Source organism: Tinamus guttatus, unplaced genomic scaffold (genome assembly GCF_059628265.1).
Source record: "Tinamus guttatus ecotype Peru unplaced genomic scaffold, ASM5962826v1 Tinamus_guttatus_pri_ptg000288l, whole genome shotgun sequence".
Taxonomy (NCBI): domain Eukaryota; kingdom Metazoa; phylum Chordata; class Aves; order Tinamiformes; family Tinamidae; genus Tinamus; species Tinamus guttatus.
Window position 1 is genome coordinate 3,326,084 of NW_028288822.1, and position 23,534 is coordinate 3,349,617.

Below are 23,534 nucleotides of genomic sequence, written 5' to 3' on the forward strand. Positions count from 1 at the left end.
CCCCAGGTCTCAACGTGCGCTCGGTCTTTCAGGTGCTGTCTCAGCAGCCCTGAGCTGTCCAATTTTTAGATTTAAGTTCCAAAAGTAGGTTTATTCGCCTTAAAACCGCCGATGTGACACAGTCCCCCCCCAGCCATGATCCCAAAGGCGCTGCCGCCTTCCCTCAAAGAGAGCGGGCGGGGGCCGCTTCCCCCGCTGGAGCCGCTCTGACCAACCACGGCGCGTCCCTGCCTGCAGGCCCGCCCCCTCTGCCGCGTGGCCAATGGGGAGCCACCTGGGGGCCGCGTGGCCCCCGTTGCCGCGGAAACGGGGGCGCCGCGATCGCTGGGGGCGAGAGCGGGGCCGGGCGCGGGGTGCGGCGACGCTGCGGGCGGGCCGGGCCGGGCCGGGCCGGGCCGGGCCGGGCCGGGCCGCTCCGCTCCGCTCCTCTCCTCGCCATGGAGCTGAGCCTGGCCCGCGTGGACTACCTGCAGGTAACGCCGGGGCACCGGGCCCCCTTACCCGAGGGCAGCGCGGCTCGGTAGCGAGCTCGGCCCTGCGGCGCCGCCCGGCGAGGATGGCGCAGCCGTTGCCGCTCGGGAGGGCCCGAGGCGCCGTGACCGGGCCAGCGGCGCTCACCGCCCGTAGCGGTGAGGAGCCCGGCGCTCTGCGGAGGTGGGAGGCGGCGCGGGCCGGGGTAGCAGGGTGCCATGGAGCCGGTGAGTCCCGAGCGCAGGCGCTGCCGGGGCGGTTTCAGCAGGGCCGGGCGCTCCGGTGACGCTTGGGCTGAGCTGCGGCTCCGCAGGCAGCTGCTGCCCCCGCTGCTGCGAGCAGCCCGGGGTGAAACCCCCAAACGTGTCCTTACCCAGGTGGGAGTAACGGCGCAGAAGACCATGAGGCTTCTCCCTGCATCGGGACGCAGGGCGACGCAGAAGGTACCCGTTGTTAGCGGCAGAGAGCTTGTTCTGCAGCCTCTTGCTGATTTGTTCTCTGCTTTGCAGAGTGCCCTGATGATACCAGCATAATGTTAATTGACTTCTGATTTCCTCTACCTGGTAAATCATAAGAAAGAATCTGAACGACTGCAATTTAAAGAGTTGCAGAAACTGAAAGGAAGGCCTTGCAGTCTTGTCTATGTTGCTAGAAAAAATATATAAATAAAAGCGTTCTTTAAAAAAATACTTTTAATATAGGTTCAAGTTGATGAAAACGTTCTTCAGGAAAACTCAACACAATCAGTAGTGCATTTCTTTAAATAATAAATGCAAAATATGAAAATATGCCTGTCTGGGGGGTGTCACCTGATGATTTCTGGCCTTTACAACAAGAAGCAGAGAAAGGGTAGTAAGGGCTCTCACTTAACATCAAAACTGTTCTTAAACAATAATGTGCTATTTATAGTAGTTTACATAGTGTTGTAAAGCATAATCCCATACAGCTATATAAGCTAAGTACTATAGGTCATCATAATGTTTACCAAAGCACAGAAAAGTATGACTAATCTAGTGAAAGTGTTATTTTTTTTTAAAAAAAAAAGTATTTGCAAATGGAATAAAGTATAATATTCTACTATACTTTTGAAGGTTGTTGTTGGAGATCAGGATGGGGTGATTACATGTTTCGGCATAAAAAAAGGAGAAGCTGTGGTAAGTATTTTTCCGTTTAAATACGTATTTTTGAATGGAGTGCAATATGGAAGAGGGATAATAGTAAAAAAATTGCACAACTATCAGTAGGGTGAAATTATCTTAGATAAATAAGGATAAATGTTATACAGCTTTTTTTTTTAGCTTATTATATTTAAAAGACTTGCTCAAAAGTGGTTGATTTCTTTGTGATGGAAAAATATACGGCATTATTTTTATCTGCCTATAGTCTGTAGTAACATTAGTTTTGCCAGAAATAGTAAAATAAATTTATCATCCTTTGTGTGAAAAGGTGGCTGTAAAAATATTATTGAGATGGTTAAAATCCCTTTTCTATTTTACAGCCAGTGTTCAAGACGCTGCCAGGGCAAAAAATTGCAAGGCTGGAGTTAGGAGGAGCTCTTAATACACCGCAAGAGAAAATTTTTGTGGCTACAGGATCAGAAGTTAAAGGTTTCACAAAAAGAGGGAAGCAGTTCCTTTCATTTGAAACTAATCTCACTGACAGCATCAAAGCCATGTATGTATTTTATTTACGTATCTGTTTTTATGCACAGCAACTGGTTAGTTTATGTTTTTATGAAATAGGCCTCTTAAGGCAATATATGTTTGTAGGTGTGTGTGCAGCTCTAGCACGCAACAGCTGCATGACCCATAGAAAGGAGCTTCCTGTGACAAATAGAGAGTGCCCAGGCCCCTGCATGGGAGCTGGGGTTGTTAGGATGGTGCGTGATGTTCCTTTACCCCTTCTGTGGAAAATCAGCTTGTTTATTCTTTGATTTGGTTGTAAAAGGCCTGGGACAAACTGTACATAAACAGTCTTGAGAAGAATTAATACTCTCAAATATACATTAGGTAAATTTCTATAGAGGTGTTCTAAGGATTTGACATGAAGACAGGAGATAAAATTTGAGAACTATATAAATCATATGGTTCTAGTGTGCATAAGAAACATTTTTTCTTTTAACTGATGAAATGGATAGCTTACGGCATGCTAATGCTATGGGATCTGCCGTGGGCTCTGCAGGCAGTAACACAGTCTGTGCATTATTATCAGGATAAAATAATATCCCTGTAACTGTACTGGCAAAGTGCTCCAAGCAGTGTTTTCTTCTCAGGCATATCTCGGGATCGGATCTCTTCCTCTGTGCAAGCTATATCTATAACCATTACTGTGACTGCAAAGACCAGCACTACTACTTGTCAGGAGATAAAATCAATGATGTTCTCTGTCTTCCCGTAGAGAGAGTGAATTGCATTACACCTGTACTTGCGTGTCAGGATAGAGTCCTCAGAGTTTTACAGGTTAAAATATTTGCTTGTTTTTCTTCTGTGTATGGATGCCATAGAATCTGGGTATTTCTTAAGGGAATGAACACATTTTCAATGTTTTGAGTGTATTATATCTTAGTTGGTGGCGTTATTGTCCGTAATAATACAACTAATTTTTTTTGGGGAAATGAAGTTTTGTTTTTCTGAAATCATGATAGTAAACTTGCAAAATAAGGATTTATAAAAATCTGTTATAAATAAGCTTTGTAATTTAGACATGTAAGAAGTTAACATTTTTTGTAACAATAAGTAATTTGTTTTCATGTAACTACAGCTGCTCACACAAGTGATTAAGTGTGTAACTATATATAGATAGGGAAATTCTTTCTATCATAAATTACTGTCACAGTAATTCTGTCTCATCTTAAATAACTATTACTTCATACTAGCAGATGAATTCTCAGTATATCTTACCATAAAATGAATGTTTATATGGTAATAACATAATAACATATTTTAAGACCTTTTAAAATTTGAATGTTTTGTTTTATTTATGAATAGATGAATATTTATGAGTAAATGTTTAGGAATAAATGTTTATGAATAAAGGATACCCGTATACATGTACTCCATTTTTTTTATTTACAATATTTTAAAAAAATCATTTGAAGTATTTTTCTCTGTCTTTAGGGATCTGATTTACTGTATGAAGTAGAAGTTTCTGGACCACCTACTGTTCTTGCTCTAAACAATGGAAATGGAGGTAACAAGATTTGTGGTATACATATAACTGAACATTTATTGACATTATAGTTGAAAAGACATTATAGTTGATCTAGTTGTTGTTTTAGTGGATGAAGTTCATATGTGGCAAAAGGGATGAAAGGCCTGTTCTCACTAAAAGAAATTCAAAGTTAAAGATACCTTTTTCTCCACGCACATACACAAACACACAAAAACAGTTTCTGAGTCAGAGTTACAGCATTAATACTGTTTAGGCAAGTGAGAAAATAATAAGATGAAAAGAGAGAGATGGCAGGAGGATCACTATAGTGCCTTTAGTTTGAGACTGGTGAGGCGGTTGTGGAGATTTGAGGCTAGAGACTCTTCCCCCATTTTGCTTTTTATGCACTGACTGTAATTCTTATATGTAACTTTTTAGATGATTCTAAATGATACTCACATTTCACTGAAAGCCTCTTTCAGCAGCAGTGAGATATAAAGTGGTTTCATCATGTATGTGTAAATATGAACTACCCTTCTGGAGACGTCAAGCTAGTTTGGGTTTTGGATTTCTCTCTTACATGTAGTTTTTCTTAATGGGAATCCTTAGCTGTGTGCATCCGTGCATGGAAGAGAATATTCAGTAGTGTTCCTGTGCACTGAGGATGTGGCAGAAGGATCAAGAAGGATCAGGCTTAAAATAGTTTGATCATCCTTCTTGTTAATATGTATTAACCTACTATAAATCCCTCTGGTGTCTTAATCTGGTGCTTAGTTTAGTTTTGGTTAGACCATTTGACAGCAATGTTCACAGTTGGTTTGGCCAAGTACTACTTTTTTTGCTTACCTCTCAAGGCATTATTCACTATTAGATCTATGTTCTTAGTGAATCACTTTTTTTTTTTCTCTCTCTCTCTGTAAAGGCAACTACGAAGTCCCCCTCTGCCTAAATTTAAAGTCCTAGATTATGAATGCCTTGGTCGCTAGGCAGAACTCCAGTATAGGAGGATATTTGTGCACAAGAAAATACGAGCATTGAAGAAATTACATGAAAACTGCAACTATTATATTTGCCTCTTTTTTTGAAGCGTGGCAGTTCTGTTGCACAGCATTCTTTGTTTGGTTTTTAAATTCTTGGGAAGCAGAGTACAGCTATACTTTTAAAATCCTTGTATAATTGTATTGATTCTAAGATGAATTTATGTGCTTAGGTGATTCTGGAGAAGAAGTTGTGTTTGGAACTTCTGATGGTAAAGTGGGTCTGATCCAGATTACTGGTTCCAGTCCTGTACATAAGTGGGAAATTGGAAATGAAAAGAAGAGAGGAGGTATGTGTCTCAGTCTCCTCATCTCTGGTTTTCCAGCTTTAGGTATTATTACAAGTATTATAATCAAGAGGTCTTATTCATAGATATTTTGGATCTGCATTATAATTATTGCAGTGTATGATATTAATATGAATAAGTTCTCTTTTATTCTTTCTCCTAAATTTTAATCAATTCATCTTGCTTTGGATTTTCTGTTCGTACTATTTCCAGTCTTTTAGCATAACTTTGTTGTTATAGTGTGATTTTTAAAGTGACAATGTTAAAACAGAATACAAATTCATATATAATCCCTTGAAATTTATGTTTTTTTGTGACTATCTTTAAATGCCAATATGAATGTGTAAATGCTAAATTTTTCACATGTTCAGTAGTCCCTAGGTCTTTTCAGAGGAAAGGCTTGCATCTTCCCTCCAAGACTATTTTTATGTTAAATCATTCTTAAGGTTTTTCTCTGAAGATAGTGCAAAGATTTCCTTAAAGCTGCACAGTATGGTTTAAGTGGTGTGAACATAGTAGAATGCTTTCTGCACTTCAGTCTTGGTATACTGTTGCTTCTGCAGCATGTGTTAGCCTTTACTCCATTGAAAAGGAAAGGACCAGAAATGCCTTTTTTTTTTTTTTAAATGTGAATTTAATTATCCCACGAAAGAAAACATTAAACTTTAAAATGCATTAAGTATGGCCATACTGTTCCCTTGCAATACTTGAAATGCTCAAATTCCATCTGATTTTTCTTGTTGTCTTACACTAAAGCTTATGCACCCTTTCTCTCTCTCTCCCTCCCTCTTCCCTCCTTTCCTTTCCTCCGTTCTATAGCTCTTTCTGCCTGTCTGGTTGTCACAGACTGTGGTTCCACCCGGTTCAGTGGTAATGGGTTGTCACACTAACATGTCATTGAGCACTATAGACCTAATCCCGATCTGGCACAAGCCACAACCCTATTTCTGTCAAATTATTCAGAATTTGTAGTAGTGTGTTGATTACAGCTCTGTTTATGCTCTCAGAAACAAAGAATAGTAGAGTGGAGTGGACAGGCAGATAGTTCATCTAGGAAGAAGTTTGGCATGGCAGGGTTAACTCCTTCAGGAGGGAGTTTTGGGGGTTTCATACAAGGGATATCCATACAGTGCTGTTCACCTGCGGTGTTGCTCACTGGAGAGGGCTCTTAGTGTTGACTTGGTGTTGGCTACCATAAAATCACATGGCATTTTTTTGACATTTGGCTACAGATCAGAGACTTCAGCCCTCTCTGATGCGCTCAGCCAGAAATAGCTATTACAAGACTTTAAAAACTGACCTAGAATTCTTTCTCTGTAGTTTAATGTGGCCTGTGTATATGTCATAAACAAAGATGAAGCAAGTGCTTTCTTTGTCCCTTTCATTAGGTATCTTATGTATTGATAGTTTTGATATTTTGGGAGATGGGGTTAAAGAATTACTCATTGGACGAGATGATGGTATGCTAGAAGTCTATAACTTTGAGAGTGCGGATGATCCGGTTCTTCTATATGATCATGTAAGTCCATATTCATCTTATTCTTCTTTGCTGGCAAAATGAATTAAAAATCTGTATTTCAAAATTTGAAGCTTTTACAAGATTGAAAGTTACAGCTATAATGACATTCATCTTTTAAAAGAAATTACTGCTCTCTGTAATGTTAGCAGTACAAACTTCAAAGGGTTATGCTAAGGTTTGAAAAGCAGAAAGTGACATAATCCTAGTTTGAGTAAAAATCATAATAGTGTGGCAGCTGTATTGATGCCCTGTCTCTGCTAACTACTGAACCCTGTCCTGGGTGAAACCTGAGTGAAGAAACTAAACCCAACTTGTGTATAATCTGTCTTTTGCATATGAAATAATGAATGTTAGCTGTCAGAATTTTTCTAGGCTTGATTATAAATTTCTAAAATTGTGGATTTATTTTATAGGGATTATGTTAGCTTTCAATCAGACTGTTGATTATCCCTGGAAAAATGTGCGTACATCAGTGTTTTACTTCAAGCCACCTCTTTCTACTCTATGTAGCAAAGGCAGTATCAAAATGTATTAATTAAAGCAGCCTGATTTAGCTTTGGTCATCATCAGCTAGTTTACTTGCTTTTAGTGTCTAGATACTCTGCATCTATGTAGGTATTTTGTGATGCAGGGAAAAAGGAAGAAGTAAAAATAGAAAAGGAAAAAAAGGAAAAAAAAAACTAAAAAATGCGAAACCAAACTTCTAAAATGGGTCCAGTGATATTTCCCTCTCCTTGAATGTGTTTATTTGAAGGCATTATCAGAGAGCATTGTGTCAATCCAAGGTGGCTGCGTAGGAAAAGATGGATATGATGAAATTTTAGCATGCACCTATTCAGGTAAGCTGCCTCTTATTCATTCAGTAGAAGCTGGGTGTGGTATGGAATAGAGATGTAAAAGAAAAACACAGGCGCACCTCTGGCTTTGCAAAGGCAAACTCCAGTGTGGGCTACAGAAGGCTGGCTTTGGTAAATTTTGGTAGAAAAGAAAAATACTGCTCTGAACAGCAGAAGTTACATTTGAAGCCTGGCAGTGTATGACTTGTGTGGATTTTTTTTTAAACCTTGCACCATTATTTGACTTTCTTAGTTGTTGAAGTAGGTAGCTGAGGAATATAAAAGATAGTCAGCATTTACTTGGCCACTTTTGTGGTGCGTTTTGTAATAATGCAGTTTTGCCGTTTTAATTCTGCCGAACACCTAGGTCTACATACCATACCTGAGGTATCACAGTATAAAATCGCATATCTATTTTTTAAAGGTAAATGCCATTAAGAAAACCAAGTTTTTTTTCACATCAACCAAGAGCATGTTGTCTCAATATATACTACGTGGTATGCAGTTTTCTATAAATTTACAGCTCTTTAGTGTTTTCAAATATAGTGCTGCTATTAGGAAAACTTCTGTCAGAAGTAGTAGGGTTGAATAGTAAACACTTAGATAAAAATACCTATAGATGGATTATTTGTTTAAAGTGCTCTATGAGAAAGGATAAGTAATGCTTTTCAATTTGTAAATATAGAATGACTACCAACCCATAAAAATCTATGTTTAATGTCTAGAGCCATCCCTTTTTGGAGTGTATCCTCCAAAGAAGGATAAAACTAGAGCTTTATTCTCCCTATCCAAAATCCTGAGCTAAAGTCACTCTACACAGATGTAAAAGCTAGGTGTACCTTTTTATTTATAGCTTATTTGGAATATAAACTTTGTATATTGATTTAGGGTGGCTGACGGGGCTGACTACAGAAACCATCCATAGAGAAGGTGGATCTGGTGAAGAGCTAAAATTAAGTCAAGAGATGCAAAGCAAGATTTCATCCTTAAGGTAATTTTTATCAAAGCAGAAATCAATAATAACCTGCTATTTCATGGTCCCTTCTGTCTTGTCTTTGGATGATGTTGTCTTGATGCCGTCTTTCTTACAGTTCTTTCTACAGTTCTTCACTTCTCTCTTTTTAATCTTCTAAATGATACAAGGGAAATAGTCATATATTATTAAAAATATGTTTTGTTTTTGAAGGGAAGAACATGTCCTTTCAGTGTCTATTAGAAATTTCTTCAAGCACAATCTGGTAGAACCTACATTTTCATATTACATAGCTTTTATTTTATCTTTGTGAAGTTATGTATGTGAAAAAGGACTTTACTGGTCATGTCTGATTGGAAAACAGTGGGCAGAAGATCAGAAATATGACAACTTTGCGAGTAAAATATTTAATTTCAAAGGTAGCTTTTACAGTTAACTTTTCTGAAGAGTTTGTGTTTTCTCTTTTCTAGGAGTGAACTGGAAAGCTTACAGATAAAAGTACTCCAGGAACGTGAAAAATACCAGCAGTCTTCTCAGTCCAGTACTGCTGTTTCATCAGTGCCTGTGTTCAGTGTGAATGATAAGTTTACATTAAATAAGGATGATGCCAGCTACAGCCTCATCTTGGAGGTGCAGACAGCTATAGATAATGTCCTGGTACAGGTGAGAGCATTTGTTTTCGTGTTGGCTTTCACTGAGATTTAAGTAAAAGTTAAAAGCATGAGGAGACTTTCTGTTTAAAAAGACAAGCTATAAGCTGTTAAGTATGTGTTTGTTCTTAACTGTCTGAATTGATAGGCAGCTGAAATGTGCAGCCTTGGGGTATTGATGCACTTGTTCTACATGTTTGTTGTGTAATCTTCTGTACCGGAAGATTCACTTGGAGAATGGTATGGGTCACTTCTGTGCAATTGAACAAATTCAGTATCGGATTTTTATGTTCTTAGTGACAAATATTTCTGCTAATTAACACTATCTTAATTAGTTATTCTTCTTAACACTCATTTCAGCTGTTGCAATGTCTTTGTAGTCAGAAGAATAGTAGTACTGAGTTAAATTTCTTTTGGGATATGCCTGGGAAGCAAAATTTGACCAGGAAGAATTTCTGTTTAGGTAAATTTGCCATATTAGAGTGGAGGGAGCTACTATATGATTTTTTTTTTCCTGTTGCATATTTTTATGGCAAAGGACTTTGCCATAAATCACCACTGCCACACATCAGAGGTGTTAAGGCACACCAAGTTTGCAGTTCTGTGGTTTCTTCAGTTTCATTAGCTCAGCAAGGAATACTCAAATTGTTTTTATCTAGGCCTGAATTTATTGCAGAGTGTGCTTTTGTATAAAGAAAAGGATCGAAGTTCTGAGGTAATGCTTGGTATTTCCTTCTGTTGCTAGAGAATGCAATAAAACTTTTTTTTGTTCGTTAACGCAGCTATGCAAGAGTTTGAGACACTGTAAGAGACGTTGTCGTATTCCTCTGAAAAATAAACTTTATGGAATAAGTTGCATGTCTGTTAAGCTTTTACCTCTTTGCTATGAATAATGAAGTAACCATATTGCCTCACTATTATGAAAAAAGATTGATTAGAGTTAGAGGATAAATATATTAGAAGCTACTCAGGATTTAAAACTTTTTATTTTCCCTTCCTTATATGTTCTACAGAGTGATGTCCCAATAGACTTGCTGGATGTGGATAAAAATTCTGCTGTTGTTAGTTTCAGCAGCTGTGATTCTGAGGTAAGTGAAACAAGGAAATAATACTTAAAGATTGCATTATGAAAGAGCTTAATACTCTTTCTATAATAAAAAAAAAAACCACCGAATTTGGATTGATATATTTGCAGTATTAAATATATGGAGTTAAACTACTTATTTGGTGATTTTTGTTTTGTTTGACCTGTTTTATATTATTCCACTGTTTTTTATTGTTCACAGCCAAATAGCAACTTTGTTCTTGCAACCTACCGATGCCAAGCAAATACTACAAGACTTGAACTTAAGGTAAAATGACACAAAATACTTTCCATGGGAAATTATATGGTATGTGGCAGTGTGTTGCTTTGGTATGTGGCAGTGTGCTGCCTAGGGATACAGACATCTCCTCCTGGATTGACTGGTTAACCTGAGCAAATGATGAGTCAAGTTATTCTCACGTAGTACCTTTCTGCTGCTGCGTATTCCCTGTTTATGTGGTTACCACTGAGAAAATGTGTGAAAACATGATTACTAAAGATAATCTTCAAAACACACATAGAGACTATTTAGCTCTATCTAGGCTTTCTCTTGATGTGGTCAACTATTACCGCAGTAAATACTGTACAGTTTTCTGTACTCTGTACTGTAGTCCTGCTGAAATACGGATTTGTACTAAAGTCCTGCTGAAATATGGATTATCTTTATTAAATTTTGAACACCCACCAATTCTCTGAATTCTGGTAAATTCATCTTTTCCTTCCTGTTCTTGCTTGTGGGTTCTGCTTCTATTTATGCAGGTTCGATCAATTGAAGGACAATATGGGACACTTCAAGCATATGTAACTCCAAGAATTCAACCGAAAACCTGCCAAGTTCATCAATACCAGATTAAACCACTTTCACTTCATCAGAGAACTCACTCTATTGACCAAGACCGGTATTTACAAAGAAAAATCAATGCTTTTCTTTCTGATGCAGTGCAGTTGAAACAGGGTTTACTGTAGAAGTTTAAGCAATTATGCTCAGTTTAAGAACTTGAGCTGCCGTTCCATTTAATGCGTTTTCTGACAAAAAAGGGGCAGGTTTAGCAGGTTCCTGCTTTCTTTGATGTTTTTATCTTTATTTTCAGATTATTGGATATTATTTTATTGACAGGGTGTGGTAGTGCAGCCCTGTGTGTCCGTGGAGCTAAGGGTGTGACAGAAAGGAAACTGTCCTTCATGACACTGTCTTTCTCAGTTTCAGCCTCAGCTTCCCCCTAACCCCTTTGCTGTAATTCTTTCCCTTTGCTAACTTTAGCTCCTGAGTGACTTTTTTCCCCATATCCCTCATTGTTTTACCAAATTTTGACTTCCCCCTTAATCAGTATCTTATATTACCATCTATTGATGGCATTTAAACTGAAGGATTGAATTAATGATAAAAAATCATTCATCAGGTATTTGCTTGAAGTGCCAAGGTGTTCCCTTGTTTTGATGTAAATGCTGTCTGTCTGTGCTTCACAGTGGAAGGACTCTGAGGCTTTTAGCTGTATCTTTTTCTTTTGTCAGTTATTTACCTTTATCATAAATGTCAAGCTTAACAACTTGAAATAGGTATGCCTAAAACCTCCAACTGGTTCTTACCCAATTTTGCCATACCTACTAGTAGATAAAATTTGCACATACTCATAGCTTTTTGTCTTGAGTTATAGAAAACTAATCTGCAGTGTATTACTACTTATCAAGGTACCGGAGTTGGCCAAGGGTGGTTTTTATGTTGTTTTTTTGCAGGATGCTGATGATAAACAAGATGATCACATGGAATTAAGTGTTTATTTTTCCTTTTCATAGGGATATCCAGTGCACTGATAGTGCCACTCCTAGCAACTAATGGCAAGTTTTTACTTTCCTAATGTCGTAGACCCATGAATACACTGATGCTCAAAGGCCAGTTCAGTTTTGCTGAAATTCATTCCTGGGTTGTGTTTTGCTTGCCCGAAGTTCCTGAAAAGACTCCAGCTGGAGAGAGTGTCACCTTTTATTTTCAGAACACCTTTCTGGGTACACAGCTTGAAAGTACTTACAGGTAAAATATAGTTACAGAAGGAGAGTGGACTTTGCTGCGGCTGTGTGTTTTATTTTTGACTAGTCTATGAGGACTATTCTCATGCACATGCTAATATTTGCCTCTCCATCCTTCTCACTTCCTGTCTCCAGTAAAAACTCCCAGTAGAGATAATGGAAAATTTTGCTTAAAAGGGGCTGTTAAAGATTACCCTGATTGAATCGTGCACAGTAATGATATAATCCTTAACAGCTAGAAAGTGGTTGAGGTCCTTTTTGGGGAGAGACGTGTTTGTTTTTCCCCCTTTCTGGTAATGAAGCTCGCCTTCCTGTTTGCCTTCCAGGTGTTAGAAATCTAAAAAAAAAAAAACTGGTATATTGAATGCCATGCAGAATCTTACTTGTGTAACCTTAATGCCGTGCATCAAGTAAGATAAAATGGCTTTATCTGTGTATGCCTGAAGATACTGCTTTCTATGAACTCTTGGAACAGATTCTGTTCCCTGACGAGATTACACTGTCAGTAGGAGAGGAGGGAGTAACATGGATGTATACAACCACACAAGAGAATCACAAGAACCATTATGACCAATATAGAGGTGGTTTGTTTCTTTGTTTTCTGATTTCATTATTAAACTATGGGTCTTACATTTTAAAATGGGAAAATATCTAATGCATACAGCTGTTTTAGGTTGGCCTGCTTGTTTAAAAGGTTTCTTCTTTTTATAGAAAAGGTGAAGGACTTTTTAAGTCTGACAACATATCCACCATATCCATCCTAAAAGATGTGCTTTCCAAAGAGGCTACTAAAAGGAAGATTAATCTTAATATATCATACGGTAAAACTTCTTTGCTGTTTTACTGTCTTTGACTTCATTTTATATTTTTTTAAAATGAAATGTATTATTCATTTGCTTGTTGTTCCTGTTTTTTGATGCCCTACTAGACATAAACGAAGAATCTGTGAGGTATACGTTAAAGCTTATCCACCCCAAATTAGAGTATCAGCAGCTGCTGGCCAAGAAGGTTCACTTAATAGATGCTTTGAAAGTAAGTATTTTCTGGAGGCTTTCTGTGTGGATTATATTAGTAAATATCTGTATGGCTCAAGTCAGATATGTGCCTTAATGTTACCTCTTCTGTTCCCAAGACACACATAGTAGTTATGTTGGAGACACACATTTTAAAGTAAAACTCCTATTTGTACTAGCAAATAACACATGGAGAATCACTGATGGTTGTTGAGGGTATTTAAATTGAACAGTGGACATGGGCAGCTGATTCTTCTTGCACTTAACTAGTTTGTCTGAATTCTGCTTAGTGGAAAAACTTCACTACTAGTGAGCACAGAATATGTTGTATATTTTAGTTATCAGTTAAAACAGGAAAACCTGAGAGATACAAAATAATAGAGAATTCATTATTGCATGTTACATTTGTGCACAGGTAATGATGCTGGAGCTCTTGGTGTTTTGTGCTTGTCTTGGGATTTTTTTTTGTTTTTTGCATAGCAAACATTTAACTTTTTTTCGTGCCACTGTTATCTAACTTGTTAAGCAGCAATAAAATAATCCGGTGAATGACGAAAGCTGTTAGCACTTAAGACTCAAAATGCATAATTACCTTCAGTCTAGAATAGAACAGCCTTTCTGTACAGGATAAAAGGATCTGTATTAATTGGATCTGATAGTAACAGTTATAAAAGCATGGTGAAAGCTTTGCGATGCAGCTGGATGCTGTAGAGGCTGAGCTGTGCACTGAACCTGTTCCGGCAGCACTAGGAGCTCAGAGCTGTAATATGGAGGACTTTTGAGAAACCTAGCGTATGAAGAGACAGGTAACATCTGGTATTAGAAAACCTAGAGAAAAAGGCACTTCTGAATTAGCAAGTCATTTTGAAAGGCATTGTTTAATCCCTGCTGCATTTTTGTTACATTTACGTTCTTTTAATTTTCACAATTTAAAATGTCTTTGAGGAATTACAAGTCCATGAAGGAAATGTGGACTTCTTGCTCCCTAAGTACCGTAGCATTTTAGAAGAGTCGGATCAGCTACTTGAGGAATACAAGAAACAACCTGCGCATCTTGAGAGACTTTACGGTTTGTTGATCAACCCAGCTTTTTTTTTTCTAAATGCAAATTAATATTCAGAAAATACATTGGACATGATTGAAATAGTTATCAAGTCAGTAGCCGTGGCATTGAAATAATTTGATACAAGGGTACATTTGAGTAGCTTCAGGAGACAAATAGGTGTCTAAGTGTATCTGTCCATCTCCTCTTACAGCTAGGCTGTTACACCATGTTGCACAGTATTTTTGATCGTAGGATTCCAGAGCTAAAAGGCAATAGAACGTAGCACATGATGAAATTGGTTTTGCTTCTACAAATTTTGAATAACTCCGCTAAGGTCTTTCAGAATTGTTTGCCTGAGAACTCCCAAAAATATCTGTCGTAAGCACAGTGCTGGGATTGTCAGGGTTATTTGCAAGTGACTTTTGTACCTTCTGTTTAATAGGCAGCTTTTTATATTCCGATGACCCTTGTATTTATGAACACAATTAAGGAATGTATTCCAATTCCAGATGGCATTTATGAATATATCAAAGTTGAATGAGTGATTAAGTTCTGCCAAAGTAAAAAGACTTAACATAAACATAAAAATTAACATAAAAATATGCATGGGATGTGAAGGGAAAATCTTTGACCTAATTAAGTGAAGGAAATTCTGTTGCATTTTCTGGTGGTTCTGCCCATATAGCTTTTAGCTCAGGTGCTAGGTTTAGTAATGAGCTGTCCTTTCCTACCTGTGGAATGTTCCTTTCTCCTGAGTGTCTCAGGTGTGGGTAACTCTAAGGCTAGTATATATATATACACATACCTTTTGGAATTAAGCTGAAATCTGGGATAATGGGAGGGTGTTTTGGATTTATTTAGAAGTAAATAATTGCTTAAAACATTGTTAGTAGAGATGTCTCATAGTTGAAAACAAGACAAAAATTTTGGAACTTTACTTTTGCAGGTATGATCACAGATCTCTTCATAGATAAATTTAAATTTAAAGGCACCAATGTGAAAACAAAAGTTCCTCTTCTTCTGGAGATTCTGGATGGCTGTGATCAAGATGGACTGATTGCTTTTTTTGAGGCTGCAGCCTGATTTGGAAGTGACAAGGAAAGGACGCAGTGATTCCTTTTAGCTATTTGGTTTTTAACCAAGGTAGTCATCTATCAAGTCCAATACATCAATTTGGGAAGGGGGGAAGTTTTACTATTCTTTTTACACTTTAATTTTATTCTTATTTATTGCCATATTGAATACTGGTCAACTTTGGTTCCTCTAAAGCATTGTACATGTGAAACGCACACACAGCTTATGTATTCACAAATGTTTTTCATAGCTAACGAAAGCTATAGAAGCAGATACTGAATATCCCTTTTGCAGAAATGTATTTTCAGTAGTATCAGAGACTATAAATCGGAATATTTTCCATTTGTAGGAATGTATGAAAAAAATATTTTCATGAACTTAGCACGCTTAGAAAATAAAATCAGGTGTTTAATGTGTGATGTGTGAGCTGTGCTAACAGGCACCGCGCTGGCAGCCGCTTTGCGTAATGAGTGTGCGCAGGAACGGCGGGGAGGAGCAGCTCTGCAATTTAGATTTACACCGTTGTTCTTTTGAAAGGGGTGAGGTGTTTTATAAATGTCCCCTGTGCTTCTCCTCGTGTGATTCTTTGTTAACTCATTCCCCAGAAGCCTTCAGTTCTCCTTACGTGAAAGTCAGTGTACTCTTCAGCCTGTTTTTTTTATTGCTTGAGACAGTAAATGCTCTTTGGATAGAGATGTGTGTGTGGTTTTGAGCAACCACAGTAAAAAAGTGGTTAAAGAATCATTATGGTTGGGAAAGACCCTCGAGATCATCAGGTTCAGCCCATCATCATCCTGCCTCCTAAACCGTGTTCCTGTGCCTCTCGTCCACCACTTCCCTGGGCAGCCTGCAGCCATGTAGAACTTCTTAATGTCTAACCTGAACCTCCCCTGGCGCAATGTGAGGCCATTTCCTCTTGTCCTAGCAGTCCTCCTGTTATTCTGGAGAAGAGACTGACCCCCGAAAGGGGGAAGCCAGACCCGGCCCCACCGCTCTGGGCGGCTCTGTCTTGGCGGCCGCCGCGCCCACACGGGGGTTTCCCCTCCCTCCCTCCCTCCCGCCGCCCCTCAGCAGCGCCCGCCCCGCCCCCGCCCGCGCGCCGCCACTTCCCGCCCGCCGCACCCGAGCGGAGCCGAGTGGGGCCGAGCGCAGCCGAATGGGGCCGAGGCGCCTCCCCGCGCGGGAGGCGGCAGCCGCTGCCCGGCGCGCACTGCGCATGCGGCCTTCCTCCCGCTCTGCAGGCCCCGCCCCTCCGCCTCAGGCCGTGCCCTCTCCCCGCCGCGCCGCGCTCCCATTTGGCCCTCGCCGCTGCCCGTAGGCCGCGTGACGCGCGCGGCGCGCGCTCGCTCATTGGCTGGTTCAATAGTCGCGGGCTACTTGAGGGGCCAGAGCCGCGCCGCGGCGCGAGACTCGGCGGCCCTGGGAGCGCTCGCGCGGCCCGGCCCGCTCCCGGCGCCGCCATCATGTTCGCGGAGCAGGAGAACCAGGAGAATGTCCCGCCCGCCACTGCTGCTGCCGCCGCCAAGGCGCCGCCCGCCGCCGCCCGCGTGGCGCTGGGGCTGCTGCGGGGCCCCGCGGTGCGGCCCGCGCCGCCGCAGGCAAGTGCGGGTGCGGGGGGTGGGGGGGCTGTGGGGCCGCCATCTTGGCGCGGCGGGAGCTGTCAGGGCGCCTGTCAGCGGCGCGGGCCGCGCCGGCGCTGACGATGCCGCCCCCGGCAGGCGGCGCGGAGCGAGGCCCGGGCGGCGGCGGGGCGGCCGTGCGGGGCGCAGCCGCCTTTCGCCATCCATGTGGACGAGCCCGATGGCGAGCGGCCGCGAAGGCGCGGAGCGATGGCGGTGGCGGCGACCGACAAGGAACAGGAGGCGGCGGCCAAGAAGGAAGAGGCGACGGCGCTGGGACTGCGGGTGGCTGTGAGCGCCCTGGGGGAGCGGCGGCCGCTGGCGCCGCTGAGCAACAGCTTGGAGCTGAGCTGCGGTGAGTGCCCCTGGGGCCGGCACGGTGCTCCCGGTGCCCCGGGCCTGGCGGCGGGGCTGCTGAGGTAACTGCTCTCTCCCGCCAGACTCGCCGAGCATCATGGACATCTCCATCTCCTCCGAGGCCGAGGAGACGAGCCCCAACGTGAACAATGTGCCCGACTACGCGGGCGACATCCATGGCTACCTGCGGGAGATGGAGGTAGGAGGGCGCCCAGGCAGGGCCCCCTGCGCTGCTCAGCACCCCCTAAGGAGGGCGGCCAGTGCCTCCCCAGCCGCCCTGCACAAGCTAAACCTTGTGTGTTGCGCATCCTCCAGGTGAAGTGCAAGCCCAAAATGGGCTATATGAAGAAGCAGCCCGACATCACCAACAACATGCGGGCCATTCTTGTGGACTGGCTGGTGGAGGTTGGCGAGGAATACAAGCTACAGAACGAAACCCTGCACTTAGCTGTCAACTACATTGATAGGTTTCTGTCTTCCATGTCTGTCCTGCGAGGAAAGCTCCAGCTCGTGGGTACCGCAGCCATGCTGCTTGCATCGTAAGTGGAGCTGGTTAACGGGAAATTCCACTTGCTGGTCTCGTGTGTCTGGAAATCTTCTCTTGTGGTGCTCACATTCTGTTCTGTGTAATCTGACTGACCAGGGTGGTTTTGCGCTAGGTAGGAAGCCGTAGTTATCCCCTGAAGAGCTTGGTAGCTTAGGTCGAATGCTGCAAACAAGGAACTAGCTATGTTTGTGGAGAGGCCTAGTGTGAGGAGTCATTATTTGCAGCTGCAGCAGCAAAAAGCTTTTGGGATGTATTTGGGGATGTATGTGCAAAGCAATTCTTGCTCACAACTGTTAGTCTACTGTGTTTTCAGGAACTTCAGTAACTCCTGAGTCCCAAATTACTTAACAGTAAAGCTATTAAGTCTCTAACTTCAAAGTTATGCTGATCCAGGACCTAGGGGACTGGAGGCAGCAAACTTGAGTAACAGGATGCAGCTACTCCACAAGCCAGAACTTGTACTTTTCTGCTTTTCATTAAGTGTTGCCACTTAACCTGGTCCTCTGCTATGCAACAACTTGCTCATAACTACTCTTTACTGCAGAAAGTTTGAAGAAATCTACCCGCCTGAGGTCGCAGAGTTTGTCTACATCACAGATGACACCTACACCAAGAAGCAAGTTCTAAGGATGGAGCACTTAATTTTGAAAGTTTTATCATTTGACTTGGCAGCTCCAACGATCAACCAGTTCCTTACCCAGTATTTCCTGCACGAACAGACAAGCGCAAAAGTTGAGAGCTTATCCATGGTAAGTAAGAATTAATAGCTGAACTGTGTAACGGGGCAGTTATTAGTGCACCTTGCAAGCTCTGTTTTCTTTTACCAATAGAAAACCGGTGCAAGGTATTTCAGGGCAGGCTTTCCTGTCTCAGCCTCTGTTAAATCACTAAGGTCCCTCTTTGGGAGAGGCCTGGGGAGCACAGCTGGTGCCCCCTGTGTCCCTCTGGGGTGTTGCTCCGCCTCTGGAGAGCAACCCTTTTGTTGGCTACTTAGCATCTCAAACAGCCTTGTTGTCTGCTATTTGAGCTGGCTCAAGCATGAGTGCTTGCTCAGAGCAGGCTGAGACTGATAAATTCTGGGTCTGTTTCAGGGCTGGTTGCTTCCCCTGATACTTTCCTATCTAAAATTAATGTGTTCTCCCCGCCAAAAGGCACATTGTTCCTTAAGTTTCCATGTTAAAATTGTATAGGGATCAATGCATAGTTGTCATCAATTACCAGAAACCTGCACCTTGAATAGCTAGTATCTTGTCTAGGTGGACTTGTCTACCAGGGTTCAGTTTGTCTGGAAAGGATACGATTATCAAGCTACAAGTCTAGAAGCTAGTTTCTTGAACAGAGTATGAACAGTGAACATCTCGGACTTGTTCTGGATCTAGTCTGACGTTATCACAAACTCCAGGCGTGCGGCAGGTGCTGGAGATGCTAAAGGGAAGCAGCAGTCTCACCAGGCAAAGGTCAGGCATGCCTGGACCTTGTGTGCCTCCAAGGCTAGACCTGTGCTGCCTGCAGAGCGCGCGTGCGAGCGATGTTAGGCTGTGGGTAGCGTGGATGCTCTGAGGAGTGTTTCTTGGGTAGTCTCCAGTTTTTTTTTTTTTTGCTATTAAGGACACCCAGAATCAGATGGCAGTTCCATTTGTCAGGCCTTATTTTTTTCATTTTCTCCCTGCACCTGTGTCCAGTGCTTTAACCTGTCTCAACTTTGTCTTGAGCAGAGTATCAGTATTTGCTGGAAAGCAAAAACGTGGGACCATCTCACTAAGGGAATTAACTGGGAAAAGCTGTTTCACTAATGGGCAGGATTTGGAACTTAAGGTTGTATCCAAGTGAAGCTGTTTTTTTATTCTTCCTTTTGAAAGTAGATGATTCTCTTGTCTTCTTGCAGTATCTTGGGGAGCTGAGTCTAATAGATGCTGATCCTTACCTGAAATACCTGCCATCAGTTATTGCTGCTGCAGCATTTCATCTAGCAGGCTACACAATCAGTGGACAAACGTGGGTATGTAGCACCGAAACAGAGTCTTCAATTCTCTTCACAACTATTTTATGCAGTTCTGCATTGTGTGGCCAAGGCTCCTTTTAGGGCTCAGGCTGCTGGAAGTACAGCCCCTCCACACCAAGAGTTTGTTATTACAGATTGTCCCTGTGGTATCTGAAAGAGAGGGGTGGGAGGGGGAACCCCTTCTGGGAAGGGAGAAGCATCTCCTGATGTGCTCTGCTCTTGTGATTCCCCTGAAAGCTGTTAGCAGCCTCCTTGTGATAGGCAGTGACCACTGGAGGTGAGGAATATTTCTAGTTTGTGTCTCTAAAGGCTAGTTTTTGGGATTAATGAACTGCTAAAATCTGAGCAGTGGTTATTAAACTGCTTGATGCCCAAGGGAAATGTGCCCAAATGTTCCTCTTGCTTTTCTTTTTCTCAGCCTGAATCTTTGTGCAAAGTAACAGGCTACACCCTTGAAAACATTAAGCCTTGCCTCATGGACCTACACAAGACCTACCTCAAAGCAGCACAACACACGCAACAGTCAATAAGGGAAAAATACAAGAGTACAAAGTAAGTATCTGTGGACATGTATGATAAATTTAGTATTAAGTGTGAGTTATCCTACTGTGTAGTTGCTGCTCTGGGGGTTTCAGCTTGAGATGGGTCTTAAGACAGACTAAACTAACCAAATGGACATTGTGAGTGACAAGACTCCCAAGATTTGTATGTGGTGCTTTGTGGAGCAGTAGCTCATGTTCACTGACAGACCAGCTATCACTGCCTAGGCCGTTAGCTGTGCTGTGGTAAGTGCAGTGATTTTCCTGATGCTTGTGCAATTGGCAGTCAGGAGGCTGCCTCATGCTCCTAGAAACCCGAGTGGCCGACGTGCTCCAGAGTTTTTTGCTGGCCCTGCTGTTAGCAAAAGGCTCTTTGCTGCAGTGCCTGTGCTGCTCTTTCCAGCACACAGCGCTTAAGTGAGATTACAGCCTGTGTGTTTTTCCTCCCCTCCTCTAGGTACCATGGAGTATCGCTCATTGATCCGCCAGAGACACTAAACTTATTGTAATAATCAAGAGACTGATCTTTTAAAAAGATGTATATTACCTTTGCAAGAAAATAATGTACAGTTTTAAACAAGGTTCAGAAATCTAGATGTGATCATTTGGAATATTAATGCAGGTTTTGATGAGCTTAATTATGAAGTTAGTTTTATGTGGTTTTAATGTAAATCTTTTGTACATGCAATCTTGTTAAAATATTTAGCTGGACTTTTGTTTTTTTTTAAGGATGTTCTCTTTAAGCACAAAATTAACCATTCAGACCAAGTGCATGTCTGAGATTGCTTATCTAATTATAAACAGTAAAAACAGCAGGGCATTAAAATAGGGCTTTGCTCTTTTCCAAGTGAGACTGACTTGGACTCCATAACAGTATTTGTAGCATTTTTTCTACTGTCTAGTTTAAACTGAGGCTTAGCACAGACTAAGAATGTGGCTTAACAGTTATAATTTTGAAGGAACTGCACAGGTACAAAGAGAACACCTTCCTTAATTGTATTTGTGCGAGACTCTTTAGGAAGTGCTAGATACTGGGAGCCTGGTTGTAGAAATGCAATATACTGCCTGATCTGTCAGGTTAAAGGCTGAGTGCTCTACTACAAGGACCATGTGCTTCGAACTAGCCGGAGAGTCTGTCCTTGGTGCTTCCTCTATGTGCAGAATGGACTTGCCATAGGTACCTTCTGGTCAAAGTCTAAAATGGATACTAATTTAAGGCCATGGAGTTCCCACTAATGCATTATCTGCCCCAAAAGCCCATCAATGTCCAACTAAATTCATTAGTTCACTTGGCACTTTGCTGCAGTTCAGTCTTGCCACCAGAGTGATCTGCTGCTGTGCTGTCAAGAGGGAGGGAGGATGGAAGGGATCCCTTTTGCGTGGCCCTCACTATGCACATCCCTATCGCTTTGGAAGGGCTCCTCTGCAGCATACAGCAAAGGTGTAACCAGCTCATCTTAATTTTTCTTAGAATTTCCCTATACCTGTTACCAAGCTAGCGGCAAATAATCAGTGTTGGATCAAATGGACACTCGCCTTCAACATGTACAAAAGGAGTGATGTCCTGACCTTACTGTGCTTTGCCTGTAAATCAGTGAATGTATGGAAGGGGATTTTTAAATGGGCCATTTCCAGGTTGGCTAATAAACATCTTTACATCTGATGTTAGTGGTCCTGCTGGTACCTTAAAAACAGTGCCAGTTGGTGGCATTACCATCCTAAATTGGCACTCCTTCCTAAATCCCTCCAAGGACTGCCCTGCTGAACCTGTGCCACTCTAATATGAAGTTAGTAAGCATAGTGGGGTGCCTATCTGAAGACATGAACAGCACCAGCAGAATTGTATACCTATTGTCTCTGGGACAAATGATGTGGGCTATAAAAAAGGACAGCAGCTGCCCTCTAGCGAGCTGTTAAGCACGCATTTTGGTGAGAAAACTCACGTGTCAAGTGAGTAGCTAAAAACTTGCTCTTCTGCCCCGATGCCTGCTGAACTCCAGCTCAGCTCTGCTCAGTCTGTAGTCAGAGTCCTCCACAAAACAACACAGTTTACAGAACTCTAGTTTAGTGGTGTTGGTTTGTGAAGCAAAGACAAGAGTATGCAGCAGAGGCCCTCTCTTTTGGCAGATATGAGCTTTTGGGATGCACTTTGGCAGAAATGTTGTGTGTCTTCTAATGAGTAATGATGAACTGTATCTTGTTAGTCTTCCTTGTTCTCCATTAGCTTCATTAGCTCAATTGTAATAGCTTGACACTGAAAAGCTAAACTTGGTTTGACTGAAACTACACATTATCATGTCTGATGCTTAGTTTGGGAAATGCTCTAGCCTTACAGGGGAGTGGGTCTGAATATCCATTAACATGTGGGCCCTTGCTCTACTGGGAACTGCAGCTGGTGACCTTGGCAGCTCTTATGAAAATGTTCCCTGACCACTGTCTGCAGGCCTAGAGCCCACAGCTCTTCCTGAGAAGCTGGGTCCTGCCTTCTCCTTTTGGTGGCATAGACTGGGAACTTTAAATATTACTAAGAAGTGCAAACATAAGAGAAATAACTTAAAGCTTACAAATTACTTTCCCCAGAAAAGAGCAAAATGCCAGTACTCAGGTGAAAGGCTTAGGCCCTCTTATTTTACAACTACTGAAACGTCTCCTTGCTCAGCTTTGGATAAAGGATAGGTTAAAAAAAATAGCATAGAGGATAATGCTGCCTTGCTCCCTAAGCTTTGCATTCAGCCTATGGGGTCTGCTATAGCCTGAGAAAGGCTCTGGCACTGGGCTAGCATTCTGGCCGTCGTCTGGCTCTGTTCTTCCTGCTCTGCCCACAGTTTTGCTGCTGCAGGGATCAGCAGCCTCTTCAGTTTCTACAGTTAGCAGGAGGCCTTTCTAGAATTTCTTGGAGCTTTGAACAAAACAGAAAAGGCTGCACTGTACTACCATTTTGTCTATCCAGTGTAACTTCTGTATTACTTTCAAAAGAAACAACTTAGGGATGTAGGGCATGCCCTATTAGGTAGGGAAATAACAGGATCCCTAAGTAAAAAGAGAGACAAAAGAGGTGCCAAGAATACTCTTCTTCCTCAAGAAGGTGAAACTCAATCTTCCCTCATTCCTGTACTCCTAAAGGCCATTTCCAATGAGAAGAACTGACACTAAGAAAATACACTCTTTGAGCTCCTGGAGGAAGACAATGTTTGCCCCTTTTGGAAAGGACACACCTTGATTAAAGCTGATAATTAGCAAGAAGTTGCCCTTGTGCCAGTTCTAAAACCCTACTCTCACATATAGTATTTGCAATAGCAACTTCCT

The 23,534-nt window shown here is 41.9% G+C and overlaps 2 protein-coding genes across 2 annotated transcripts; both read left to right on the forward strand.

The window, feature by feature from the left end:
* The first annotated feature begins 371 nt into the window (after positions 1-371).
* On the forward strand, positions 372-15,489 carry BBS7 (Bardet-Biedl syndrome 7). Its single transcript, XM_088527688.1, has 19 exons — positions 372-473; positions 849-914; positions 1,563-1,625; positions 1,970-2,145; positions 2,744-2,930; positions 3,588-3,660; positions 4,832-4,948; positions 6,334-6,464; positions 7,219-7,303; positions 8,189-8,291; positions 8,744-8,936; positions 9,937-10,011; positions 10,210-10,275; positions 10,767-10,906; positions 11,872-12,036; positions 12,744-12,853; positions 12,961-13,064; positions 13,991-14,114; positions 15,037-15,489. Exons 1-19 carry the CDS (start codon positions 438-440, stop codon positions 15,171-15,173), a joined length of 2,151 nt encoding a protein of 716 aa, XP_088383814.1. The 5' UTR covers positions 372-437; the 3' UTR covers positions 15,174-15,489.
* A 1,138-nt stretch (positions 15,490-16,627) lies between these two features.
* CCNA2 (cyclin A2) lies at positions 16,628-20,886 on the forward strand. Its single transcript, XM_088527703.1, is given in 7 exon segments — positions 16,628-17,138; positions 17,224-17,339; positions 17,456-17,679; positions 18,232-18,436; positions 19,573-19,686; positions 20,108-20,241; positions 20,686-20,886. Coding segments are annotated over 7 exon segments (1,356 nt in total). The 3' UTR covers positions 20,738-20,886.
* Positions 20,887-23,534: the final 2,648 nt, after the last annotated feature.

Coding starts and splice junctions, on each gene's coding strand:
- BBS7 (XM_088527688.1), top strand. CDS start 438: ATGGAGCTGAGCCTGGCCCGCGTGGACTACCTGCAG. Junction 1,626..1,969: donor TAAAAAAAGGAGAAGCTGTG/GTAAGTATTTTT, acceptor TCTATTTTACAG/CCAGTGTTCAAGACGCTGCC. Junction 4,949..6,333: donor AAATGAAAAGAAGAGAGGAG/GTATGTGTCTCA, acceptor CCCTTTCATTAG/GTATCTTATGTATTGATAGT.